Source organism: Stegastes partitus, unplaced genomic scaffold, assembly GCF_000690725.1.
Source record: "Stegastes partitus isolate 25-593 unplaced genomic scaffold, Stegastes_partitus-1.0.2 Scaffold15, whole genome shotgun sequence".
Taxonomy (NCBI): Eukaryota; Metazoa; Chordata; class Actinopteri; family Pomacentridae; genus Stegastes; species Stegastes partitus.
This window is the reverse complement of record NW_007577746.1, coordinates 1,263,274-1,290,519: the sequence shown is the minus strand read 5'-3', so window position 1 is coordinate 1,290,519 and position 27,246 is coordinate 1,263,274. Positions and strand designations below refer to the sequence as shown.

Below are 27,246 nucleotides of genomic sequence, written 5' to 3'. Positions count from 1 at the left end.
CGGTGCTAACCACCGAGCCACATGCAGCCCCTCAAAACAAAATCAATACAAATATTTTTGTTGTTGTTGTTTGAAACCAATGTGCTCCGGGTGCATAGGGCCTCAGCTCAGAGGTTTTTCTAGCTGAAGCAGCCAGCTGGACTGTCCATATACAGGAAGGTTTTGTCAGAGTGTTTTGGTTCTTTGCAGGTTGATGATCAGCTTGAGGCCCAGGGAAAAAAGCAAATATAGGTGCCCCCCTTTCAATCTGTAGAGCTTGATGGTGGCAACCTGCAGATAGCAGTGTTCCCATCACGCCTGACACACGTTCACAGTGACTAATGGCAGCGAGGACCACTCTCACTCCAACATCGTTGTGGTTGTACCAGCTCATTTCCTGTCTATTGCTGACCATGTCAGTTAAGTGAGCGGTATTGTGCTGTGTTCAGGTCCCGGCTCGCTGTGGGATGACTGTGAGAGACTCCCTAAAGAAAGCTCTGATGATGCGAGGACTCATTCCGGAGTGCTGTGCAGTATACAGGATACAGGATGGGTAAGTGTCTCATCATCTTACTGTACTGGATAGAGAGCAGGAGCCGTTTATCAGACGTCTAAGGACTACACTGTGTGAGCAATCAGACACTTCACTATAGCACTTCATCTTATAGCCAAGTGTAAAAGTCACTTTCAAGAGCAACACACACACATGACCAAACGATGGATCAAATGTATGCTGAGAGCAGGAATATGTGGTCAGAGAGATACATTGAACCTACTTTACCCCATTTTTTTCAAATAAAGTTTCAAACAGAGCTACTATTTTTTTTAGAAATCATCTTATGTAAAGTCTACAATAGAAGTGAGTACCATATCCCTCACATGTCAAATGACTCAAAGTTGTATCCCCTCGTAATAATAGTGTTATTTTGACAAGTTGAGTAAATCAGCCTTTATGGACAGCATCCAGGAAAACCCCCCTGCTTGTTGTTTGGTACCAAACTGCCAGAGTACACTTTGCTAAAGAGTATATAGAGATGCTTGATGAATACTCAGATGATACCAAAGTAAGTTCAATCAGGCCAGATGGGATCCAGCACATGAAGCATGAATGTGACCAAGACTACCTGGGAGTGGGATGATCCGGGGCTGCATGAGTGCAGAATGTGTTGGAGATATGACATCTATAGATGGCAACATGAATAACTGGATATATAGCAAAACATTGGCTGACAAGATGACTTCTAATCTGCAGTCCTCAGATGTAATCTAAAGTCCATTTCACTGTTGGCTCTGTGACCTGTCCGAGAGCAGAGCAGAGACATAGAGGTAAAACGTAACCGGGGTTTCATACACATTCTGCCACCACATGGTCTCACATAATTATGGGCTGAAATTCTGTGTTAACAACAGTAATAGTAATGGAATTATCTCATTATTGGCCTGTAATGTATCTGCTGCTGTCCATCCCTGATCATTATTATTAGAGAAAACAGCGGCGTTCAACTGTTTCTGCATCACAGCCATAGGAGACCTCCTCTTAGTCAGCTTCCAAACCCACCCTCAATCCCCCCAGACACCCGTGGTCGGGTCCTCATGCCCAACAAGCAGAGAGCAGCGGTTTGTAGAAAGATCTCAGAAAGCACATGTACACAACAAGATTTGAAAGATTTGAATTTTGATTGTCATGGATCAAAATGAACCAAAATGACATTTATTTTAATTTGCAACAGCTACAAATAAAGAATTGCTCCTTTTAGGTGAATAGCCGCCTCTTGTTGTCCATGTTACCAGTCAGGCCACAGAGACATGGACCTGGACTTGCATAAAGACCAGATTTGGAGTATAAAAAAAAAACACTAGTAAAAGACTCATACAGTACATTCAAGCAGAGCTCCTTCTGATCAGTCTTATTATGATCATTAAAAAGATATTCAACAGTTTGAAGTTGAGCTTGATGAGCCCTACACAATAAAACTAAAGCTGAGAGAAAAAGTTGGTTTTGAGAAAATGACTGCATAACAAATAGGGAGGGGTACGAGGACCTAACCCCCCTACTGTTTTACATTGAAGCAGTTGTTCGTAATCAGGGTTCCCACGCATCCTGGAAAACCTGGAAAATTATTGAGCAATTTCCCAGTCATGGAAAACGTATGGAAAATAAGAAAACAAAGTAAAATGTCCTGGAAACGGTTAAGTTATCCTGTAAAATTATTTATCCTCCATGTGCCAAAGCAAACAGGGTAAAAGTTATGCACATGCATGTCTGTTGTCAGCTGACCTTCTGGGCAGCATTAAGGCGTAGCGCGGCTTCCAGCCGCCGCAGCGCCCCTACCTGACGCTACCAGACAATCCCATTTGACATTTCTGCTTAGAGCAGTTCTGCAACCCAGTGCTTCCAGTTGACTTTGTCGCTAGATTTAGCAACTTTTCAGAGCTCTAGTACAAACAATGGAAAGCCCACAGGAGAGCGTCAAGGAGCTACAATCACTGAGCAGCTTTTTGTATTAGAATGACATTGCTTTGTTTTATATTGACCTTATTGCACTGCAGGATAAAATAAATTTGAATATTTAGTTATATTTACGACAATTAATGTTTTGCTTGGCTGATTTTGGCAGTGATTTAGATTTTGGGATGTGCAACAAACTGAGATGAAACAAAGGAAATTGTTTTTCAGTGATTTACTGAAAATATACGAATATTTTCAGGTGAAGTGCAGGAGAGACAGTAAGAGAGGAGAGAAAGTTGATTGGGAATTTCCCAGTTGAACATTGTAGCTCCAGTTTGTCGTGCTGATTATTACGCTGTGATCTGTGGGTGTGTTTATTCTATGGTACATTTGTCATAATTATTTTTCATAGATAAATTCTAGCCAAAGACTGCACATTAAATGTCTGAGTAATAAACATGGAAACAATCTGGGTAACTGCAGGCTGCAGCTGTAGAAAACACTTTCAGAGAATGAGGGGGACAGGCTGGAAAAGTACCGGAAAATAATTTCAGACAAAGAGTGGGAACACTGGTTATAATGGTTAGCAAAAACACAGGCTGAGGGGGGCTGTGTTCTGACCTTCAAACACATTTTGTTGTAAATTCTAAATATTAATCAAAAGTTTTAAAATAATCAGTGATTCCCTATTATTGAAAGGAACTGCATTATGTTCAAAATATCACCAAATGTCAAATTAAAGCCTTTACATCATTATTATATATAATATTTATGATTATTATATCATAGTAATTATATAATAATATAATCAACATAATAATTGATCAGATTTATTCAGTGCTTTTCTAGACACTCAAACACTCTTCACACTGTGAGCTATTCATTCACACACCCCGGTGGTGGTAGCTACGGTTGTAGCCACAGCTGCCCTGGGGCAGACTGACAGAGGCCTGGCTGCCATTCTGCCCTCCGACCACCACCTCAACAATCCATTCATACGCATCCACACCAGGCAGGTGGTGAAGTGTCTTGCCCAAGGACACAATGACCATGACACAGGTTAAAGGGTGGAATGGAACCACCGACCTTCTGATCATTGACCGACCTGCTCTATCACCTGATCCACAGCTGCCCAGCACCAAGCATAGGTATAGGTTTACACCTGTTACCTAGGTACTGCAGAACTACCGATGTGCCACATTAACATCCTACGTGACATCTGTGAGCACTAGCTGTCCCTACTGATGAATAAAACATTTTTTTCCCTGGAAACCGCCATGGTTCGGTTTGAATAGGCTTTGGTGTTGTGATTAAACCAACAGCAGTGTGTAAACAGGTCAACATACTCTCCACTGTCTGTTTCAGAGAGAAGAAGCCTATTGGCTGGGACACGGATATCTCCTGGCTAACAGGAGAAGAGCTGCATGTAGAAGTGTTGGAGAATGTGCCACTTACCACACACAACTTTGTAAGTACTGTTAGACACACTCTCACAGTGTGACTCCCACAGCTGACTGTAAACACTGTCCTCTGACCCTCAGAGCTGCTTGGTGCTGATTGTGTCTCTATTTAATTTACAGGTGAGGAAGACGTTCTTCACTCTGGCCTTCTGTGACTTCTGCAGGAAGCTGCTGTTCCAGGGTTTCCGCTGTCAGACCTGTGGCTACAAGTTCCACCAGCGCTGCAGCACTGAAGTTCCCCTCATGTGTGTCAACTACGACCAGCTAGAGTAAGTCCCACACAGACAGGACCACTACACTGTGCAACCCAGTGTTATTATTTGAGGCACACATGATGTACCTGTGGTGTGTTTCAGGGAAAAATGGCCTTTTTGTGTTTTTTCAAACATGTCTACACACTTTGGCTTTTTTTAGGGCAGGTGAAGCACTAAAAACACACTTCTGTTCATCTTTTTAGAGACTATTATTAACAACAAAGTCACAACATTCATTTAGTCATTTATGAAATCCGGTTAGCACCGTCGCCTCGCAGCTAGAAGGTCACCGGTTGGCGTCCCGGTGAAGACACCCGGAATCTTCCTGCGTGGCGTCTCCATGTTCTCCCCGTGCAGCGTGGGTTCTCTCCGGGTTCTCCGGCTTCCTCCCACAGTCCAGAAACATGTTGAGGTTAATTGGTGATTCTAAATTGTCCGTAGGTGTGAATGTGAGTGTGCTTGGTTGTCTGTCTGTAAGTGTAGCCCTGTGATAGACTGGTTACCTGTCCAGGTGAACCTGCCTTCACCCTGAGTCAGCTGGGATAGACTCCAGCCCCCCATGACCCTGGTGAGGATGAAGGTGTAGAGATGATGGATGGATGGATGGATTTATGAAATCCATGATTTACAGTCGTCAGAAAAATTATTTTTTTCAATTCAATCCAAAACTTGCACGCTTCTCATGGAGTGACTTTTATCAAACCAAATCAGCCAGCACAGGAGCCCCAAATCACAGTCATGCTTGTGGTTATTGCTGCCTGGTTACTGAACACAGTGTGTACTGCTTAACGATTAAGTGGTCAAGTATGAATGGACAGATGAGGCTGGTGATGCACTTCTGATTCTTGACAGTATATTGTGGATGTATCTTGACTGTTGTACTATTGTGACTGTGCCTATTGTCTAAGCTAGCTTTGTTGATCTTGTTGTCCAGTTCTGCTTTTAAATAGCCAGATTCAAGAATGGAACAAAAAAAACCAACTCATATCATAAGCAATGTGAGGTACAGCTTCATCTGCTGAATACTATCATCAAAACCTTTTAATATCAATTGAAATGCTGCTCTGAATGAAACCTGTGATCAGATGCGGGGCCATCATGTGATCATACACGAACACTCGGTGTGTCTGTCTTGTTGTGCCATTGTGAGGTTAAACTGGAAAACAATGACCAACTGTCATTTGCATTAGTTGCGCTGAGAAAGTTAAAAACACATAACTTAGAGTCTCACAGGAATAATTAATCTGAATGGCGTGTGTTCTGTAGCTTGTTGCTAGTGTCCAAGTTCTTCGAGCATCACCCGTTCACCCAGGAGGAGGTCTCCTCAGAGGGAACCACACCTGTGTCTGAGGCCTGTCCATCACTCCCTCCATCTGACTCCACCGGGTGAGTCCTCCACCTTTACACTCCTCAGGGGAACAGAAGTCATTCTCCTCCTTTTGTGCTTCTTTTTCTTTCATGGGTCAACTGCGCATGTTTTGTGTTTTTACAGAGCAAATAAGCATGAAAACATGTAGAAACACTTTCACTACAATTCCTAAAAGTCTGTTGCAGCTACTTTTCACTAACTGTTCATATCTTCAGGTCTATATGCCACACCACTGTGTCCCCGTCCAAGTCCATACCCATCCCACCCAGTTTCCGGCCCAACGAGGAGGACCACCGCAACCAGTTTGGTCAGAGGGACCGTTCGTCCTCCGCTCCCAACGTCCATATCAACACTATCGAACCTGTCAACATCGATGTGAGTCTGCTGTCACTTTGCTGGACAGACTGATGAATGAAGATTCATTATGAACATGTAAATGGAAATGGATACGCTCTGTGTTTCTCTACTGGTGGACATTGGTGGACTTGTACCTGAGAGCTGGCATTGCTATGAGATCGTCCAGAAACTCCAGCTGTACGCTGTTGACTGAAGCACACCATAGGCCTGTACAGCCTTCAAAGTAGTTTTTGTTGTGTTCAGTAAGCCGACATAGCTTTGGATATTTGACTACGATTGTTGAGTTTGTATTTCTGGGAGAAGTACCGCCTGGGTAGCCTAGCCCGTTCACAGTAACTGTCCATGTTAGTTTACAACTTGCTGGTAGCTGCTGCACCTACAGAGTGGTGTCAGCTAGAGTTAGTCGGGTCTTTAGCGCGCCCACTTTGTGAGGACACATGATGGGTTTCACTGTCAAAACTCAAGACAAGCAGTAGTCCTGAAAGCATGGACAGACGCATTGGTGCGAAGTCAGCAGTACTGCAAGTGTTGTTACCAGAGCACCACGGAGAAGAAGGAGCCGAGTCAAAAAGGCAAAACTTTCAATTTACTGGTTGATCTATGTTCAGCTCACCTATGGTCATGAGTTCTGGCTAGTGCGAGAAAGAATGGCGTCACAGATATAAGCAGCTGGAATGAGTTTTCTGTGTTTGGTTGCTGGGCTCAGCCTTACAGATACGGTGAGGAGCTCGTCCATGTGGAGGGAGCTCAAATAAAGTCACTGCTCTTTCTCTTCAGAAGGAACAGCCTGTGGTATTTGGGCATCTGCTTAGGATGCGTCCTTTCTGAGGTTTCACATGCGTGTCCAATGGGGAGGAAAGTCTTGCTCAGTCTGCTTCCACCAGTACCCAACTTTGGATAAGAAAATGGTTGGATGTCTGGACATCTGTGGTCAAAACGACTGTCCAGTCATTGTATTTGATCCGCATGAGATGATTGGATGCCCTTCCCAGCTAGCAAACAGATAGCACAAGAACAGAAGCCAGAATACAGTCGTATTTTACAGTTCCACCTAAGCCTACATTGATGCTCACTGTGGTCTCCAACCTCCTCATTGCTTCATTATGGTATGTTTTACATGTATTTGCCGCCTGTCTCTGCTTGTGAGAAGTGTCGTTTTATGGTAAATATCTTATTTTAATCTCGTCTCTGCACCAGTGCTCCCTCTAGTGGATTCATCCTCCAGCTCTACTTAGACAATATGCATTCATGTGTTTTGGAGGACAGACTTGCCTTGAAGAAAGGGGGTGGATTATTTGATTGTATACTTTTAAAATCGAGCTCATTCTTAGTGTTTTTAGTGTAGCTGGTGTCTCTAGCTTTAACTGAACATCATCTCTACCAACCCAGTCTCACGGTTATTCGTAAAATAGTCATGAAATTTCATCTATTGTTTCCTGTCCTGGGACACGATTTGCCGACTTTTTCGAAGTCCTGACAAATGTGTTTTGTTTGAAAAAACAAAAGTGGATCTGAGTCTGACACCCAACATAGAAGGACCTGTCTCTGGTCCTCCAGAGCTCTTTTTTTCTTGAGTCTCTGGATGTATATGTAATGGAGTCATTAAAGGTTTTCAGCTCGGACAAATACTCCTCAGTTTGCACCACCCAGACCAGATTCACATCTATTTATGTCTTGCATTCTTTCGTGTGGCACATCCTAACTGACTGAATGTATGACAGTGTTCATGTTTACTTTTCTTTCTTTCTTCTTCCAGGACCTGATTCGAGATCAGGGCTTGCCGAGGTCAGATGGAGGTAAGGATTAAACTGAGAGACTTCAGGCTCTCCTGTAGCTTTTTTCCACCATCCTGCGTCTGTGTGCTCTTGGTCTTTTGTGTGTGTGTGAAGTTCAGACCCGAAAGAAAGAGTCAGTTGTGTTTAGTCCTGCACCCGACCAGTCACTACAACCAGTAGCCGAAAGTCCTTCAGATTTGTGGCCAGCGTGTCTGGAAGAAAAGATCCTCCACTTGAGCAGAGCTTGTTTTTGTTGACATTCTCAGTGCTCTGAGCTCCTCTGGACGCTTAGCAGGAACGTATGTAGCTAATACATTTTTCATTTTCATTCAACAGGTTCAGTGACAATAAAATCATAGTGAGGGACCCATTGCAGTCTTCATGGTATAACTATTACTGACCCTAAATAAGACAAACCCTCTACCAAGGCTGCACAGTCCTCAGAATACATTTAATATTATTAAAGACTTGTTTCCACCTAAATCTGGAATGACTTTAAAATACACATAAGTAGGGTTGGGCATCAGGAAATCTCAGATTCCAAAGAAAGCAGGATGAAATTTTAATTTTAATTTTGCTTGTCAGTCACTTAACAGATTTCAATTGTGGTAGTTCATAAACAATGTGCTGCAAAAGCCTGGCGTATATATCTACGGCTCTCCATCTGTGCCATTAGTCATGTGAGTTGAATGCCTGCATGTCTCCGGATGCATTTGTACAGATAAAGCGTGATCCTAGCATTACTACCAGTTGACCTACTCGGCTGTTTGAGTCGCAGGTTAACGCCACCAACTGTGTCACTGTCTCACAACGATCACCTTGATTTAGCAAAATCTGCTAGAAAACGGTTTTATGTGGCTGATCGGGCTCCACTGGCGTTAAAGTACAGTGGCTGAAGCAAAACAGTAGAATATTCAAAATTCTGAAAACGCAGCCAGGATCACCACCTTCCTTGGAGAAGATGTGCATCCAGGCTGAGGGTGTGATGACTTCGCTTGTTAAAAAAATCATAGTAACGAGATGAATTCATCTCGTTAATGAGTGTTTGTTTGCCTTGATAGACAGAGATGGGTGGTGGAAGTAGCAACAGTCTGAATACCAAACTAAAAGTACGTAAAATAAAATCATGTATGCATAATCAGAAGAATGCAATGTGGTATTAAAAGTACTCGATGCAGAAAAGATTCTCCTGTGACTATATGATATGACTAGATTCTCAGCCCTCATGCATTATTGTAAAAGCAGGATTCTACTGTTGTATTAGTCCTAACCACCTACAACTCAAAGAACTGGAATCGAGAATTGTTAGAATACAAACGATACCCAACCCTGCACATAATAGTAGATGCCTATTCCATCCAGCGTTTCAGTCAAGTAAATGTTGACGTTTAGGTGTATTAAATACAGTACTGTGTACCAGCTTTAGGCTCTAAAAGTAAAGTGAGGATGTTTTCAAAAATGATGCAGGATGTAGTTTTTATTCATCAGTTAACTACAAGGTGGAATATGAAGGAAAAGACTAAAATAAATGTGTGTTTGGTGTGAGCACCCTTTCTAAGCCAGTCTCGTCATCTAAAGTGTCTAAGACTTTTGCACAGTACTGTATATGTGGAAGTGAACGTTAGCAGTGTGAGACGTGCACACACCCTGACTGACAGAGCTGTAGCTGTAGTTAGAGGTTAGTTGGTTAGAGAGGGGCAGGGTGAGTAGCAGTGATGGTCTGTCTGTCTCTCTTTACCCTGCAGCCCCCCCGACCCACCCCGCCCGCTGCTTGAGGAAGCACCGAACACGGACCTCAAGCCCCCTCCTATACTCCTACCCCAATGACATAGTGTTTGATTTTGAGCCCGAACCTGTTTTCCGAGGTAGTTAGGCCTCTGTGTGTTCCTCTGTTCTTCAACCCCCCACACACATACCCACACACCAGCCTCAGCCCTGTGTCACATCCTCTGTGTTCCCCTCCCTGGCTCTGCTGCACACCTCACAGGTTAGAGATCTCACTGCTGCTCTGATCAGACACTACTCATTCTGTGGATGGTGGTTTCTACGATAAAAATGCGCCTTTGTTCAAATATTTGTTAAATACAGCGAAGATTTATCAAAAGGTAATATCATAATTAAAATAATAGTAACAACTGGACCTGCTTCTTTTCTTAAGTGTATGTTACTTTATGATTTATTCAAACCAAATGCACGTAAGGTAGATAGATAGATACTTAATCATCCCCAAGGGAAAATTCAGATAGCTCAGGCTCAGCTCACAGGTACAGATAACAGGTAACATATAACAGATAAAAGACAACAACAGCAGCAACCAAGCATCAGAAGTGAGCTGGTGTTAGTCATGATAAATTATTAAAATACGTTAAACGGTTACAACCGTAGTCAATAAATAAATCGGCTAACAAATAATTAAAAACAAAAAGTTATAGTGATGATAATAATAAAAATAGTAGAGGGACATCAGTCCATTGCACGGTGCCCATGTGGGGGGACGGGGGGCAGCAACAAGAGCAAAAGCCTGAGTCATTATACAGCTAAGTCAGGGTTTGATATCTGACAGCCCCAGTAACAGATGTGACAGCTCTGTGCTGTAGCTGTTGAGGCACAAGTTAGTATTATGATGTTTTAGGAGTGTTAACTGTTACAGTGCCAACCAGCGCTCTGTTGTTTCTACTCAGTGTGCAACAGCTGAGCTACCTGTCTGAAACTGGCTCCATCTGGACTCACTGCTGTGTTTTAGAGCAACAAAGAAATTCAACCCCCAATCTGCCTGTAAAGACTGACATCAGTGAATTTCAGACACTAACAAACATCTTTGGCTGAGAGTAGAAAATACCGATGGAATGAGTTGGTCCGTACATGCAGAGAGTAGAAGAACCAGCAGCAGAACTGATGTCAGCCACAGCAGCATGCTAACACGCTGCTATCTGTACGGGTCAGACTTTGAGTTGAAGCTCTTGTAATTTGTAAATTTTGCTCTGTTAAAAAGTTCTGACCTGAAAGCCCACTGGTGGCTTTGAAAGACATGTTATTATTATTTTTTTAATGCCAAAATGACAATTTATCTGTAAAAACAAAACAAATCCTCACATCTGCTGCCTTCTGATGCCTGTTTAAATAATCACATTTAATGTGTCGTTGTGTTGGTAAATTTAATAAAGTCTAAGGTCAGATTCTTGATTCACGGTTTTCATAACTCGTGTAAACATTTACCAGAAGTAAACCATTAGTTTTTTTGGGATGCTGTTTAATATATAAGATGAGATACAGCTGACTTGAGGAGCAGCCAGGCCACAGAAGAACCGGTAATTACAGATACATGACCCAAATAGACTCCAGACAGGATTAAAACCACTGCTCATTCATCTTAGAATCTAGAGATGAAGATGTCATAAAATGCTTTGTGATCATGACAGGCTCAAATTCAAGTTTATTAAACCATTAACTGCCATCCAACCAAGCACTCCCTCACCTGTCCTCTGCATGTGACCAAATACCTACACAGAACTGATACAGAAGCCTCAGTCTCTGTCCTCTTCCAAGTTTCCACTTTCTTTCCTCTCACCTTCTTTTGACTGGTCGCTTCCACTCTCCTCACCTCTACTGTCTCTCGTCTTCTCTAGGCTCCACCACAGGGCTGTCGGCCACGCCTCCCGCCTCTCTGCCCGGCTCTCTGACTAGTGTCAAGGTCCCACAGAAGTCACCATGCCAACAGAGGGAACGCAAGTCGTCCTCCTCATCCGAGGACCGCAATAAGATGGTGAGGGACTGTCAGTGTCACTAGTGTTGTGCTGCACTTTGTTGTGTGCTTGTGTTGACTGCGTGTCCTGTGGAACAGAAAACCCTGGGGAGAAGGGACTCCAGTGACGACTGGGAAATCCCAGAGGGTCAGATCACTCTGGGTCAGAGGATAGGCTCTGGATCCTTTGGAACTGTCTTCAAGGGAAAGTGGCATGGTAAGACTCATGTGCCCCTCTAACCATATGCCCGATCCTTTGTTCATATTCACTGTCACTCCAGTGTTGTAACAGCAGCATCTTGGCGTAAACGAGAATAAAGAGCATTGTGATTTTTTCAGTCTAAAATAGCAGGACTAAGTGAATCAAGATGTTACTGAAAGTTTAACTGGGAATCGAAGGTCAGCATTTCTAGTGGTTGCTGTGGCCCAGGTGGTGGTGGGGGTTCGTTCACTCCTCACAGAGCTGATGGCTATGATGCACTGAAGTCCAGTCACTCGTAGCAGGAACTCAGCTGTAAACAGATGATAAACTAATTATTAAGATCACAAATATAAGGCACTTTTAAACTTTGCATACGGCAGCTCAGTGGGTGTTTACATTCAGTAACAAACCCCAGAGGGGCACCGTGGGTGCTCATGCATGTGTGTGCACTACCTGGGCAGTGTATGTGTGTGTACGCTTTGGCACATGTCTGACTGATCCGTCCTGCCTCTGCTCACAGGTGATGTGGCAGTGAAGATGCTGAATGTCACTGCTCCCACGCCGCAGCAGCTTCAGGCCTTCAAGAATGAAGTTGGAGTCCTCAGGTAACTTCTGTCTTGTCCTCCTTAATCAGGAACATCTGATTTCCTTCATGCACCTGCATATACTACTCTACACTAAGGAGCATCATATTAATGAAGTATTCTCCATTATCTAAGTTCTTTTGACCTGCTGCTGTGATGTAGTTTGATCAAGCTGTGTGTGCTTGCACCAGGAAAACACGTCATGTGAACATCCTGCTGTTCATGGGCTACACCACCAAGCCCCAGCTGGCCATTGTGACCCAGTGGTGCGAAGGTTCCAGTCTATACCACCACCTGCACATCATCGAAACCAAGTTTGAGATGATCAAGTTGATCGACATCGCCCGGCAGACTGCTCAGGGCATGGAGTGAGTTAGCCGCAAACACAAAAGCAGTCGAGTTTGACCTGTTCTTCTATCTGATGACGTTTCTCTTTCTGTCCTCAGTTACCTGCACGCCAAGTCCATCATCCACAGAGATCTGAAGAGCAACAGTATCCTTTTGAAATATTTCACTCAGTTAGTTAAACCATAAGCTAAAGTCAGCATCTGCTGCTGATGATGATAAGATTTACCTTGACAAGCAGGGATGAAAATAAAAACCTCTATCCTTGGACTACCTCTACGTAAGTGCGTAGCAGTAGATAAATAGAACATTTCCTTGACCTCTTTACTTCCAGATATTTTCCTCCACGAGGATCTGACGGTAAAGATCGGGGACTTTGGTCTGGCCACAGTCAAGTCCCGCTGGAGTGGCTCCCATCAGTTTGAACAGCTGTCTGGCTCTATACTATGGATGGTCAGTAGGGGTGTTAATAATTCATCATTAATTGATTACTTGCAGTTATTAATTTGACTGATCAAAAATATATTAACCGATAAGACAGAAGACGAAGGACACGCATGTTAGAAAATGTATCGTACGTTAGCTGTAGCACCTGGTTGTTCTTACTGTTTGGCGCTGGAGCGACCTGAGGAGAAGTCGCTCGGGCTGCTGTTGGCAAGCAGAGAGCAAGTTCACCGTGTAAACTGTAACCATGACCAAGTGCCCTGTAACACTGAACGACTACTGAGCAGCTCTCTCACTCAGCAGAAATGTGTTTATTCAGCCTCACAGCTTCCTTCACATGTGGTTATTTCTGTCGGTATTGTTGCGCTCTAAATGAAGCCCTTACAGCCTGACAGTTGCACTTTGAATCCAAATGAACATTCCTTCTTCTCAGTTGAACTGCTTTTAGTATTATATATACATAATACGTGTGTGTGTGTGTGTGTGTGTGTGTGTGTACCGTCCAGCATCCCGAAGTGCTTCAATTCGTACTCAGCTCTCCACATTTCACCATTTTAAACAGGAATGAGGAATTTCAAACTGAATTCACCTTTTTATACCCAAACCTGATCCACTGGGCCTCTGAGGAGTCAGAAATGAATCAAGCATTACATTCAATTCAATTCAATTCAATTCAATTTTATTTGTATAGCGCATATTTACAACAACAAGTCATCTCATAGCGCTTCACAAAGGCAGAAACAGAAACACCCAACAATCCAAAACATCTGGATTCCCTATAAGCTTCAGCAGTCCGCAAGCAGTCCACAACAGTGGGAAGGAACCGAAAACCCCCGCAGGGGGAAAAAAAAAAACCTCCGACAGAACCAGGCTCAGGGAGGGACGGCCATCTGCCTCGACCGGTTGGGTGGATGTAGGATGAATCACATTCAACCACTAAACTAATTATTCTTTTCTGGAATGCAAGTAAATAACTGTACTTTGACATCTTAATGAAGAAATAATTATGTGCTTTACTGTTTTTTCATTAAAAAAAAAAAAAATAAATAAATTATAAAACTCATGGACAACAATAATAATAATTCGATTTTAGCATAAAAATGATCATTTAGGTTAAAGATCTTCTACACACTGGTGAATTAACCGTTACAGAAACATAAGAGATGATTTTGGTGATTAACAGTCACAACTTACCATCTTCACACCTGTTTGCGTAGACATGCTGATATCTATAGCATGTCTGGATTGCCACCTCTGTAGCAGGACACTGTGTGTGTGTGTGCGGTACTCTCATCATTTTAGAAGTTATACAGTGTGTCACCATCTTTGCTCTGACACTGACAGATTCCACACACGTGTTCCTTATACTGACCAAAATAAACGTTTAAAAGTAAAGTTTGTGGTTTTACCCTTCGTTAGTGGGCTGGGCTGATAGGGTAAAAGTAGTAATAACATTTTTAAATAGGAGTACTAACATCAGCCTGTACATGGAAGCAAACACACTTTTTTTCAATAGAGTTCAGAGCTGTAATAGTCAGGTATAAAACTCAGGCTGAGATTGTGTGGTGTTCTTTGGCTGGTGTGACAGTCGGTGTATCCTGTGTCCTGTCAGGCCCCAGAGGTGATCCGGCTGCAGGACAAGAATCCCTACAGCTTCCAGTCGGACGTCTACGCCTTCGGCATAGTGCTGTACGAGCTCATGTCAGGAGCCCTGCCCTACTCCAACATCAACAACAGAGACCAGGTGAGAGGACCAGACCCAGAGGCTTTAATAAACCAACATGTTACATCCCACCACCATGGTACATGGTCTGTAGGACATGTTGCTGTAACTCAACGTTGATATGTAGAAACATCATACACTAAACTGCAGGTGCTTTCTGTGGAGTAGATGGTCTGATTAGATTTTGGTGCTTAGCTGCATAAATGGGCACTTCAGTTTAAAGTTTGGTTTGCTTCAGCAATAGCCGCAAAGCAGTGGGTGGTGAAGCCGACTTTGTAATCGTAGTAACTTCCTGTGGGGCTCAAATGATTTGCTTCTCAAAGCAGCTCAGCCAACAGCATGTTGGGCGGCTGTGGATCAGGTGGTGCAGCGGATCGGTCAATGATCAGAAGGTCGGTGGTTCCATTCCACCCTGTAACTTGTGTCATGGTCATTGTGTCCTTGGGCAAGACACTTCACCACCTGCCTGGTGTGGATGCGTATGAATGGATTGTTGAGGTGGTGGTCGGAGGGCAGAATGGCAGCCAGGCCTCTGTCAGTCTGCCCCAGGGCAGCTGTGGCTACAACTGTAGCTACCACCACCGGGGTGTGTGAATGAATAACTGACAGCGTGAAGAGTCTTTGAGTGTCTGGAAAAGCGCTGAATAAATCTGATCAATTATTATGTATTATTGTCCTGTGATGCACACCCACCCATGCGGGGAGTTTTCTGTGTGAAATCTTACACGCTGTAGTGTTGCAATGCGTACTGATTCTCAAGAAAGGCAGCGGTTTTATCATATTGCGCCCTGGATGGACACATCACTGACCGCTGCAGCAGGAGGCGACCTACTGCTGCTGCTTCAGTCTGCTCTGTGTGCCTGAAGCTTTTCCAGCAGCTCCACTGTCCTCATGTCAGCTCTGGGAAATGAAATTCACTTAAATTAGGTTCAGTTCAGTTTAATTTATATAGCAGTGATTCACAACATAGGTCATCTCAGGACTCCTCATAAAGGCAAATACCCTACAGTATAGAAAACAACTTTTAACAGGAAGAACCTTCCAGCAGAGCCAGGCTCGAGGAAGGTGGCCACCTGCCTCAACCTTTATAGGTTGGATTTATAGAGGAGAGAGAAAAGCAGAGTTCCTTCCACTCTGTTCTTTTGGAAACTCTGGAGCCCATAACTAATAATAATAATAATAGGAATAACTAATGGCATGTAATGACAACAATAACAATAAACTTTATTCCTAAAGCACCTTTCAAACCTGGAGTTACAAAGTGCTTTACAAAACATCAGGAAAAAACAATGCAACCTTTAAAAGGCCAATAACTAAGCATCAGACGAGGAGTAGAAGTTCTAGAAATGCTCGTCTGTACAGGTGGATTTTAAAAGCCTTTTGAAACTGAGCCGTTGATTGAGCTGTTCTGACAGTCAGGGGCAGCTTGGGGCTAAAACAGTAAAGGCATGGTCGCCCTTAGTTTTCAGTCTGGACTGTGGGATGCTTAACACAAGCTGGTTTATAGATCTGAGGGGGTTGAGGAGCAGAATATGGTTTCAGAAGGTATATGGAGTGGGGCCAGACTGAGTAGAGGTTTAAACGTATCAACAGAATCTCAAACTGAATTCTTAAATGAATGGGGAGCCAGTCCATTTCTGCCGAGATCAGGCTGAGGTGCTCCTGCATGGAGTGTTTGTGAAACGGTGTGGCTGCTGAGTTTTAAAGGAGCTGTAACTGGCTGACTGTTGAGATGTGGACGCAGGTGAACGGTGAGTTGCAGTCGTCCAGGCAGCAGAGAATGAGGGTGTGGATACGGTGCTCAGTTATGTTTTTGGGGAGAATTGGTTTAATTTTTTATAGTATTTCTGAGATGTATGTCCCATGATTGGACCACTAAGGGATTTGTAGGTTAGTATAAAGATTTTCAAATCTATTGTGGAACCAGTTCGAGGAGGAGCTAACAAAAGCAACGTATGATCTCTCATGCTGGTTCCTCAATGCATCATATGCATATACTTGCAGTGCATATAAACAAAAAGAAACTCCTAAATTTTCAAATACAGGAAGATCAATGAGTTCCGACGTTAACCATTTCATTAACTTTACAAAGTAAAGAGTACGCTGCGCTGCACAGACGTGGGGTGATGATTAAAGCTATGTACTCTCCAGCCATTTGGTCAACTGCTGCTGTGGCTATAAAGTCAGAGCACCATCTGGTTGGTCATTCAGAATTTCAGTTTCACTTTCATATCACAGGGCAGCAGGATTTAGTGGTTTTTTGTTTGTTTGTTTGTTTTTTTAAAAGAAAAACAAAAATAGCACAGATAAGAGTACCGTTAAAGTACCGGATGGATGAGCAGCATCAGTTAGAGCCGTAGTACTGTTAACACCTGAACGATGCCTGTCTAGTGCTGGGAGGCCGACTGCTGACATTTCAAATGAGTGAGGACAGGGAACGCTGACCTCCATCTGGCTGAAGGTAGTCAGCTCCTCTGTCAGTGGATTCAGGTAGCGACCATGTGACTGTGTGAAGGTACAGGTGGTTCGCTGACCTGCTGTGTTACCATGTAGACAGCTGCATTCACTGGCAGCTCTGAATGTCGCTCTGGTGTCTAAACGTTCACTACAGAGCCAGAGTCAGATGTTAATTAAAACATCCGAGAAAAGCCTTTTAACTGTGTAGTAATAAAATCACAAGAGTAAACCACGTGGAAGTGTCCCGCTGTCCAGTTTGATTTCCCAACATTAACGTCACCACATCGCAGTCTGATTTACGCCGTAAACCAAAAGGACAACAACTCGTACCTTCTCTTCCCCAGATCATCTTCATGGTAGGACGAGGATACCTGTCTCCTGACCTCAGTAAGGTGCGCAGCAATTGTCCGAAGGCCATGAAGAGACTGATGGCTGACTGCCTGAAGAAGAAGAGAGAAGAGCGACCTCTCTTCCCTCAGGTTAGAGACAAATGGTGACGCTTTTACATGTCACATTAAACACAGAGGCACCACATCTGAATGACTACTTTCTTTCTAATATGTTCTTTCTTGTACCTCATTCACTGAGAGAACCAGATGTTCATTTAAACAGCTGATGAGACAAGATATTTCCACGTGAAGACATAGTTTGTCATATATTAGTAAGACATTTTGCATTTAATTGAAACTCAACATTTCCTTCAGGTGTACACGCTCTTTTGATTTCCACAACACTAACTTCATCAGTGAAACAGCAGATTGACCTGGGCAGGTAGAGGTTTGTATGTACAGTTGCTGCTGTCGCCAGCAGAGGGCGTTAGAAGTTTCCATGTTGAAATCAGCAGCTGAATTGAAGCAGTTACTTGTTCCTCATGTGTTGGTGGATTTAGCTGGCTTGTGTTTAGTTGTGGACAGTAATCCCACTGGTTCTGACTAATGACCCCTGGGGCTGTGCGCTGTGTTTTTTTTTCCCAGATCTTGGCATCCATTGAGCTGCTGGCTCGCTCATTACCCAAAATCCACCGCAGCGCCTCAGAGCCTTCATTAAACCGAGCCGGCTTTCAGACAGAGGACTTCAGCTTGTACGCCTGCGCCTCACCTAAAACCCCCATTCAAGCTGGAGGTTACGGTGAGCTGATGCTAACACGTCACTAACGGTTGTCCTGAAGCTCCTCTCCTGACGTTCATTAAACATTCATGGCTCTTAACAGAATTACTAATTTATCAGCTTTTCCATCCAAATAATCCCTCCATGGCTGAAAATGAATTAGCTATAACTTTACACCTCTACACAACAATTTCAACAATTTCCCGGAGGTTTCCACCAAAGGGATCAACAAAGTTCTATTCTATTCTTCACCTACCGTAATGTCTGGACCATTGAGGCACCTGAATATAAGCTCCACCCACTGACTTTAAACAGAAAACCAGGTGTGTTCATATACAGGCTGCACTAAGCTGCAGGTGTCCACGTTGGAACATGGGATGTTTACACAGAAAGATGTTTAAGCTTTTAATTAAATCCGTAGCGGTAACATACACAGATACTTACCGTAGATGCTTTTTTCTGAACAGTTCCTGTAACACGGCTAGAGGAGGGAAATAAAACTCCGGCAGCCGAGCAGGAAAAGTCACTGATGGCTATCTTCATCTTCCTCCTGCACTAAAACCACTGAAGTCGTCTTCTTCAGTGTCTTCAGGAGCTGAACAGCCTCAGAATCACTTCATCACTTCCTCAGTCTCTCTGTCGTCGCTCTCAGCGTCACTTTGGTCTTGAGGCGAATTTGTAAAAATCCATAAATTAGCCGCATCATTGTTTAAGCCGCAGCGTTCAAAGCGTGTGAAAAAAGTAGCGGCTTGTAGTCCAGAATTTATGGTATCTTTCTTTTAGTATGTGTGGATCGACAAACATTCAGTTTAGTTTCTACCTCTATCTGGAACCACCCGTGTGCTGCTCACCTTCAGCCCGGCTCAGACACTGTAGAACCACAAGAATACTGTCACTGAAAGAGCCAGTTCACTAAATGACCGGATTGTTTCCTCAGGTGTCACAAATGAAGCTGTCAGCTGTAGCATATAGGGCTGCCACTAACCACTACTTTTACTATTTCATCGACTAGTTGAAACGATTAATTGTTCTCGTTAAAATCTGACTGACCATTTAATTAATACACTTTTTATTTTGGCAAAGTGTATTCCAAAGGTTACACAAAGAAATGAGCTTAAAATAAAGGCATTAAAAACCCAACACACACACACACACACACACACACACACTGGCGTCAGTTAGAGTTGAATAAACCCATATCCCAGCCTAACGATTAAACACTGGTGTAATTCTAAGGAAGCAGGCAGATGGCTGTAAAGAGTTTTATGTATATTCGGCAGCTACAAGGACAAAACATATTTTAAAACTCTCCCTGCTGATAGACAGACTACACTTCCTGTTCTGGCGGTGCATCTTCCAGGGCAGAGCTGTGTTTTTCTCGTCAGGTGTTTGCACGTTGCGCTACGAATGCTGTCGTATGTCGCTGACACTCTGCGCAGCATACGAACGCTACTGTTTGTCCTGTGATCGTTTTAAGTACGGCCACACTTTCGAGACCTTGAGTCTTTGGAAACTTCAACCCTGAACTGAGTCAGACGCTGCTGTTGCCACTATTTTCTAGAACTGTAGCGCTGAGTGCAGCCAACCACTGACTGGAGCCAAAAACAGGTGATGTCATGACACAGTAATAACACAGTAAGATGGAACAAAAACCTTTGTTAGAATGAGTTGAAACATTTTTAGGAAAAGCTAAAAAAAAACAAACAAGATGTGTCTAATAAAAATGCTGAGTCATGATAAATGCGTTGACTGCTAGTCTTGCTTACATGTCGGCCATCACAGGAAAAACCACACGAACATGTTAACCATGTTACAAACCGAAAACCTAATTCTCATTGAACACAGTAGATATGAAGTTCTCTATGATTCAATATATTATCTAACCAGCCCTGCTTGAAAATTGTAAGACGAGGAAACAGGAAAAGCACACACACAAACCTTTATGAACCCTCAACAACAACAACCAGAGTTCATGTGTGATGGTCCGTTAGTGGTCGGATAATGGTCTTTATATCAGCCAGCTGAAGTTCAAAGCAGTCAGGAGGTCTGTGGCAGCTTCTGGAAAGATCTGGTGAAGCTTTTTTTACTTTCAGGAAGATGATTTATCCCAAAACTGTAGCTGATGCACCTTAATAAGTGGTTGTTGCCAGATGTTCCACAGTTCATATCTGCATGTGATGATTAGCAGGTTGGTGTTCAACCTGTGATCAGTACTGCACTGACTGATGTGGGAAGGTTGAGCTGCGTTGAGCACACTTCAGTTCTCTACGCTCACACAGACAGACAGTCCTGTAGAATAATGAACAATAATGAATAATGGTTTCTCTTTATTATAAAACGTGTATTTCAGTAATCAATTGCAGCCATTTTGAATGAAAGAATGGCAAAGCAGCGTGTTCACATGTTCCTCTCACTGTCTTCATACACACTGATAGCTCTGCATGGTTGCTTGGTTTTGTATTGGATGACATCACATTCAAGGTGGTTTCTACGTTCACGGTAATCACTGGTTTAGCTTCTCATTAGGGTCCACCTAATGAGAAGATGCCAGGAGCAAACTGCTACACCTGATGAACACGTAGCACTGCCATGGCTGCTGCAGCAGTGCCAGCACACTCATGTCTCTTTCTCTTCATCATTTTTCAGGAGAGTTTTCAGCATTTAAGTAAGTGCTGCGGATCCCACCAATCCATCCCTCGTCACTTCTCAAAAGTCTTGTGTCCCTGCGGTGGATTCATTCATTACTGAAAACAAACTGAAAAATTTGTCTTGAAGAATGTGCTGTTTTCTTCCTCTGTCACCCTGAAGACGGCGGCCTCACTGGAGTCCTTCCAACAACAAGCTATCCAGCAGGCTAATGGCCACAGCGACGGAGAATTAGGAAAAAGTACAAAACAAAAAAACAGCCTTGATTTAAACAAAAAGTTAAACAACAAAAAAAGCAAAAAAAAACAGATAAACTAGACTCAAAGATATCCATACCAGAGGAGAGGGGGAACTCCACGGATCAACTTCCCTGCTGGAAGGAAAAGATGAAGACAAAGAGAAAGGACGTGGAGGTGAATGAAGGAGCATCTGGTCCTGTCATTTTCTGTGTGGATGAGGACGGAGGCTGGGATATCGGCCAGACGTTGAACTGGACTTTGAGCGACGGCAGAACGGGTCTGTGGAAGGAGAACAGGCCTCCCATCCGTCGGCTGATTGAAGGCCAGGCGTGGGCCCATACCTGAGGGGGAGCTGGAGGGCGCTCAGGGGGGTTCACCCCGACAGAAGAGGACTTGAAAGATAGATCTATTTTTATTTTTTCATTTGTTTCTCATGTTTCAGATTTTAGCTAACAGTTGCTAGGAATGCTAAGCTTTTTGTCCTCTGCATCTTTTTGAAGAGATGGTAGACATCTTAGAAGAAAGCTTTCCTCCTGGTCGAACAGCACAGGCCTTTGCTTTTTTTCTTTCTTTCTTCACTTTTTTGGCTTACTGCGGACCAAATTCTGCAACGTACTGTAGTTTGCCCCTCTTGTTTGCCTCCAACAAATTTGAAGCCCACGATTAAAGAGAAGAAGCTCAGAACAGATTTTTCTCTCTCAAAAAAAAAAAATGGAACTTGTGAGTGAAGTGAAAGCAGGAGAAGCGGTTCTTTTCATGTGTTTCTGCTAGAAAAGTCCACAGCCTGCACTTTTCTACCAACAGCAGGAGCTGTTCTTTGAGAGAAGAAAATGCTCGTTTATTTGGGAGGGGGATCTACATCAAGGTTTTTTTTAATTACATTTGAGATGCCTGTCCTTCACCTACACATGGTGTTAATATAGTGAGCTTTCACACTTCACCTTTTAAAGGATTTCATGTTTATGCACAGCTGAGAGTGTGTACAGTACTTGTGGCTTTTCTGAGCTTCCAAGATGTTACACAGCATCTTTGCAAGAAAGCTTTTCCTTTGCTTGTCATATTTTCCCCAGATTTTTTTATTTTTTTTGACACCAAGTGCATGTTGTTGTACTTTTTTTTGGATCATACTGCTTTCTTGTTGCACTCAGCTAAACATGGGGACCTTACTTGTTGCAGCTGCTGATTAATGCGTTACCTGCTGAAGGGACCGGTGATCTTCTGAAGACTTCTGTTAGTCTTGAAAAGTCAGGAAATGTTATCTCAATCACACCTTTTACTTTCTCTATACACATGCACTTGTACTTTTTCATTCCAGCATGTGTTAAGGGTTGTAGGTTCTATCACAGGTTCTTTTTATTTTGTTATCGTTGTCGTTTGCCTTTTTCTGTACAGGCAGGCCTGCAGATATTTACTTATTTATGTGAATTTATTTTGTTAGTTTGTTTTATGGATTTATTTTCAGAAATGCTTTATTTGAAGCTGTCAGTCTTTCTTTTGACGCTTGTTATCGTCTTTGTGACTCGTATACTTGCACTTTGTTGAGATGGATTGAAGCAAATGAGCAACTTGCCTTTCCTTTTTTATTGAAGAATAAATTGTGACATACAGAGCAGGTGACTGAATGCGTTATCTGCAGGGGCTGGACTAAACGTTTCGCTGTGAAGGCTCAGTTATCACCTGAGGACTGTTTGTGCTAAAGCCTCCAGCAGCGAATGTGCCGCCGTACCTACAGCGGTGAGAGCTGAGCGAATGAGACTGCTGGCCTGATGTTGTGCAGCACGCAGTTGACGCGTCCATCCAAACGCTGATAGATACATCGTCGGTGTGATCATGTGTGTATTTCCATCATAAACCCAGGCAACCCCACCCACAGCAACTTACCTGTTCTCCTACAAAGTTGTTCCATCTTTGTACATCCAGGACAGAGACAGAGACTTACCACAGTCCTTGATGGCCAACTCCTCTAATTTACTGAAAGGCTTATGAAGTGTGCTACAAGAAACATGTTGACAATACTAACTGGTGGGAAATGTTCGTAGCAGCTTAGGTGTTGGGGAAAACCGTACTGGATCGGTGCACGGGCTCAACCACTGGTTTTATAAGGGGAGGTCAGTCGTGAGCGAGGAAGAGTTTCTCCTCCATCTTTAAATTCACGTTATTTGCAGCTACTTCTTTTTAAATTGTTTTCACCCACATGTCACTTTTTTTTTTTTAAAGCTTATTAATAGCTGAGACGATTTTCTCACATCCAGTGAGTTTGTATTGTCAACATTCTTCTCGTTGCACATTTTAGAAGCTACTCTGTGAATGAAATGTTAGAACTGACTCTGCAAGTCTAACTGGGGAAAAAAGAAAAAAAACTAAACAAAGGACACATTCAACCAGTCCCAGAACATCAGATCTAAAGTGTGTCTGGACAAGATGCACCAAAATGACTTTATATGAACGTATCACGCTGCTGTAGGGGGTTGATGAGGGGTTTCCTAAAGCACTGATAATACAAAGAATAAACTAAAGTACATCTGTGTGAAGATTGATGTACTTCAGTTGACTTTGCAGCCTGCTGTATGTTGCCTGGCTGCAAGGTTGGGGCAAAACTCTGAGGATGCTTCAAGGTTTATTAGAGGCTGCCGTATCGTTCTCTTTGCTGACTCAGCATGAAGACTGCCTGTGAACGCTACTGATTGTGACAAATGAGATGGTTGTGATGCTAATGAACAGTCTGACAGGTTGGAAACAAACCTCCAGCTTTCTCAGACTTTTTGGTAGAGCACCAAAGGGAACAGGAACCTTCTAGTCCAGGCTGTATGTAACTGTACACTACTTACCCAAACACCTGATGGACCAGTTTGTTAAAACAAAAACAAAAAAAGTGGAGCAATTAGCCGCTGAAGAGCCGCTGAACATTTTTCTCACCAGACCTAGAAGGTGAGTGAATTTTTAACTCAACAGTCATCCGATGAAATGGATGCTAATGTTGCTATGCTTTCACTGGATGTGCAAACAGCAGGAGAATTTAGGCCTTTTGTTTGTTTCTATGAGGTGGCTGTAATGTGGAGTCTTGATTGATGCATTGTCCATTATAGACACTTAAAGGAATCATTCAGTCATCTAAACCATCATCATCTTAGCAGGAATGTCTGCCAGTCTGAGTGAGTGTTGGCCATCTTGTTGGCTCATATCGGCCTTTGTTGGTGATTTCAGTGAGCGTCACCTGGAACTAAGAAGCAAACAGCATCCTGTCACTGCAGCGTCTGGTTTCACCTGCAGCTCTTCAGACACAGTGAACCCCACTACGACTCCTATCTCCCACATAGCGTTCATGCTAGGGTTAGACTGACGGACAGAGAGGATGTGGGCCGTTTAATAAACATTACATGTTGTCCTGCCACAAGGAAGCTTCCACAGCTGTCAGTAGCATCACAACACATCTAAGGACTTGTTTGGCTTGTGAAAGAGACCGAGTCTCTAGAGGTGTAAGTGCAACGAAGCTCTTGACATTTTTTAGAATAATAAAGTTGCTCTGTCATCAGCACAGATAGGATTCCAATGACACAGGTCGCTATGGCGCAGGATGAGGTTGTGGGAGGACGGGAGTTTTGACTGAAGACTAAAGCTGCAGTTTTTGGGCTGAGAATTAGGACAAAGTGGTGACTTTTTGTTGTTGTCACAAAGGCACCAAAAGACACAAAATGTTAAAAGGTGAAATGAGGAAATAGATGGTTGCATGTACATGATACACGACTGCACCACCAGTGGGTCTTGAGCTCGCTATACTGGGATCAAACTGGTACAAAAATCTGTTTTGAAGTATTCAAATTTAAATTGTATTTCAGACTCGAGTTAAATTCTAGCTTCCATCAGTCCCTTTACTTGTGCTGTTCATGCGGCCTGTCATGCTGAGGGCAGAGGGTGGTTCATTTTGACGGGTTGTCAGTCACACAATGCAAACATGTACGGGTCAGTTCACCGAAATGACTGGAAATGTTTTCTCATTCATCATCTATTCATTTTGAAAAATGTTGTGTCAGTGGTAAGATCTCTGTCTGCAGTCTGATGGGTAACGCAGAGTTCCTTCTCAAGAAAGTTATATGGTGTGTTTTATCATCAGCTTCGGCTGCAGATGGAGCACCAAGTCCTGCTTCTGCTGGTCACTTGTTCTCAGTTTACCAGACTCCGTCTTTATGTTAAGGTTTTACGGGGTTAAGTATTGGTCCCTATGAAATGTGGGTTGACTTTGACAGTTCATTTTCACCTTGGAAGGAGTGGCTGCCAAAACAAGCTCACTTTGACTGTTACATGCAGTTTGGAAGTTAAAGAATGAACTGCCAAGGTCAGGTTTTACAGCCACACAGTCCCAGAGATACTCAGGTCACGACAAGTTTAAGCATCAAAACAACTTCCACTGATGGAACGTGATACAGCGAAGAGTTAGAAAGGACGTGAACCCCGAGTGGAAACAGAGTTTCTGCTTTGCAAGTCAGCCTCACAAGACAGAGCACATGGCCTTCGTCCTCTTCTGCAGGCAGCAGCATCCTCCACAGAGCTGTGTGTGCAGATGGCAGTGGCAGCTTTCTGCTGTCCTGGAATCAGCTGTTGGCTCACATGACGGAACCCTAGGAAACAAACAGTAATACCTTTCAGAGTGCTGTATTTGTTTTCCTTTGCGATCTTTATTTTCTATGAGAATTTTATCACAGATGTATATCTGCTTGAGCTTCATAGAATCTACAGCAGCCAACGCTGAGCTCCGTGACTGCGGCTCCTCTCTCCTCCAGCCTCCTCTTATCTCGCCACTCGCCCTCTGCTGCTCCTCCTCATCCAAGACTTTCTGTTCAGCCTTTATCTACTTTCATGTTCCTTTTTCTTCTTTAACATTCTCTCCATCCTCCTTGCCTGCACCTTAAACCCAACAATTCCATTCAACTGTCATGTAAAACTATATGGAGATTTGTTTTGTTTTCACCTGTAAATAGTTGTACAAAGGAAATACTGTCAGTTTGCTAGGAGGCATGGAGACTACACATGTAACAAACTACAAAATGTTCAAAATACAGAGACAGACATTTTGATAGGCAGACTTCTGAGAAACACAGTTGAGTGTAAAAATATTTAAGGCTGTATTATAAGGAGAAAGAGCTTAATGTATTTGTTGTGAATATGAAAAACTGATATATTAAAGAAGTGCATGAAAACTGTAGCTTGGCTGTTGGTTCATTTGTATTGTGGTGTGTGAGGAGTTGCTTTGTTTCTCAGGCTTGGAATTGCTTGCAAACCACACGGTGGCAGCATCTACCACTGGAACATGCACAGAAACATCTGCTGCTGCTGCATGCACTCTTTAACAGTCCTGTCAGATTACAGGATATCTCAAATGGTTTTATGTTCAATGACGAGTCTGAAAAACTAAAGCCAGAGTTGCTTTGACATTCTCAAAGCTAATGATAATATTTATACACACAGTACATGACTGCTGGGCTTGCAGGTCGTCCTCTCTGCAGGTCTTATGAAGGGCTGTGAAACAATACATGCTGGAATCAATTAAATCTGATAAAACATAGTTACATGAATGAACACATAATGGCCTAATCCGAACATAAGTATATGTGTTTAAGCATCTTGGGTTCTGTTGATTTGGGGCGCTGCTGACCTGCTGCAAAAAAAATGTGGGAAGATCAGATCCAAATTAGTGCCTAAAGCTTTGGGTCGTTTAATTCTTGAAAGTAACTGGGGGTTACCTGGGAAGAACTACTGCTGTCTAGACGTTTTTAGGATTTACTTGGTGTACTTCCAATTCATTTGTTCTTATGAACTGCACCTGTAACATGAAGAGGAATGGCTCCAAGCAGGGCAGCTTAAGATGCACATGTGAAGTAGACCCAGTTTCTAGTCATACCTGTTTGTCACAACTAAAAACCAACAACAGTCGCTCCACTTCATTTCTGTTGTTCCTGTATTGGTTCAACTTTACACATTCCTGTCCAGTGACACTAGTTTTTCTCTTCCTCTGTATAAAATCTGACCATCCTGCACTGACATAAGCTTTTCGAATAAATTCTGCTACCTGAATCTTGACACCTTGCAGCATTGGAGACGTTTTATTTTTCCCTTATG

General features: G+C 43.1%; 1 protein-coding gene across 1 annotated transcript in view; it reads left to right on the top strand.

Annotated features, from left to right (window-relative positions):
- braf (B-Raf proto-oncogene, serine/threonine kinase) overlaps positions 1-26,332 on the top strand; it is a 43,773-nt gene extending 17,441 nt beyond the window's left edge. Inside the window, exons 4-19 of the mRNA XM_008290340.1 lie at positions 429-532; positions 3,794-3,896; positions 4,009-4,157; positions 5,409-5,528; positions 5,727-5,886; positions 7,625-7,664; positions 11,270-11,406; positions 11,485-11,602; positions 12,108-12,192; positions 12,363-12,539; positions 12,618-12,664; positions 12,851-12,969; positions 14,573-14,704; positions 17,485-17,619; positions 18,115-18,268; positions 20,894-26,332. Coding sequence (XP_008288562.1) covers positions 429-532; positions 3,794-3,896; positions 4,009-4,157; positions 5,409-5,528; positions 5,727-5,886; positions 7,625-7,664; positions 11,270-11,406; positions 11,485-11,602; positions 12,108-12,192; positions 12,363-12,539; positions 12,618-12,664; positions 12,851-12,969; positions 14,573-14,704; positions 17,485-17,619; positions 18,115-18,268; positions 20,894-20,916 — 1,803 coding nt within the window. The 3' untranslated portion in view covers positions 20,917-26,332. The remainder of the gene's footprint in view (positions 1-428; positions 533-3,793; positions 3,897-4,008; positions 4,158-5,408; positions 5,529-5,726; positions 5,887-7,624; positions 7,665-11,269; positions 11,407-11,484; positions 11,603-12,107; positions 12,193-12,362; positions 12,540-12,617; positions 12,665-12,850; positions 12,970-14,572; positions 14,705-17,484; positions 17,620-18,114; positions 18,269-20,893) is intronic.
- Positions 26,333-27,246: the final 914 nt, after the last annotated feature.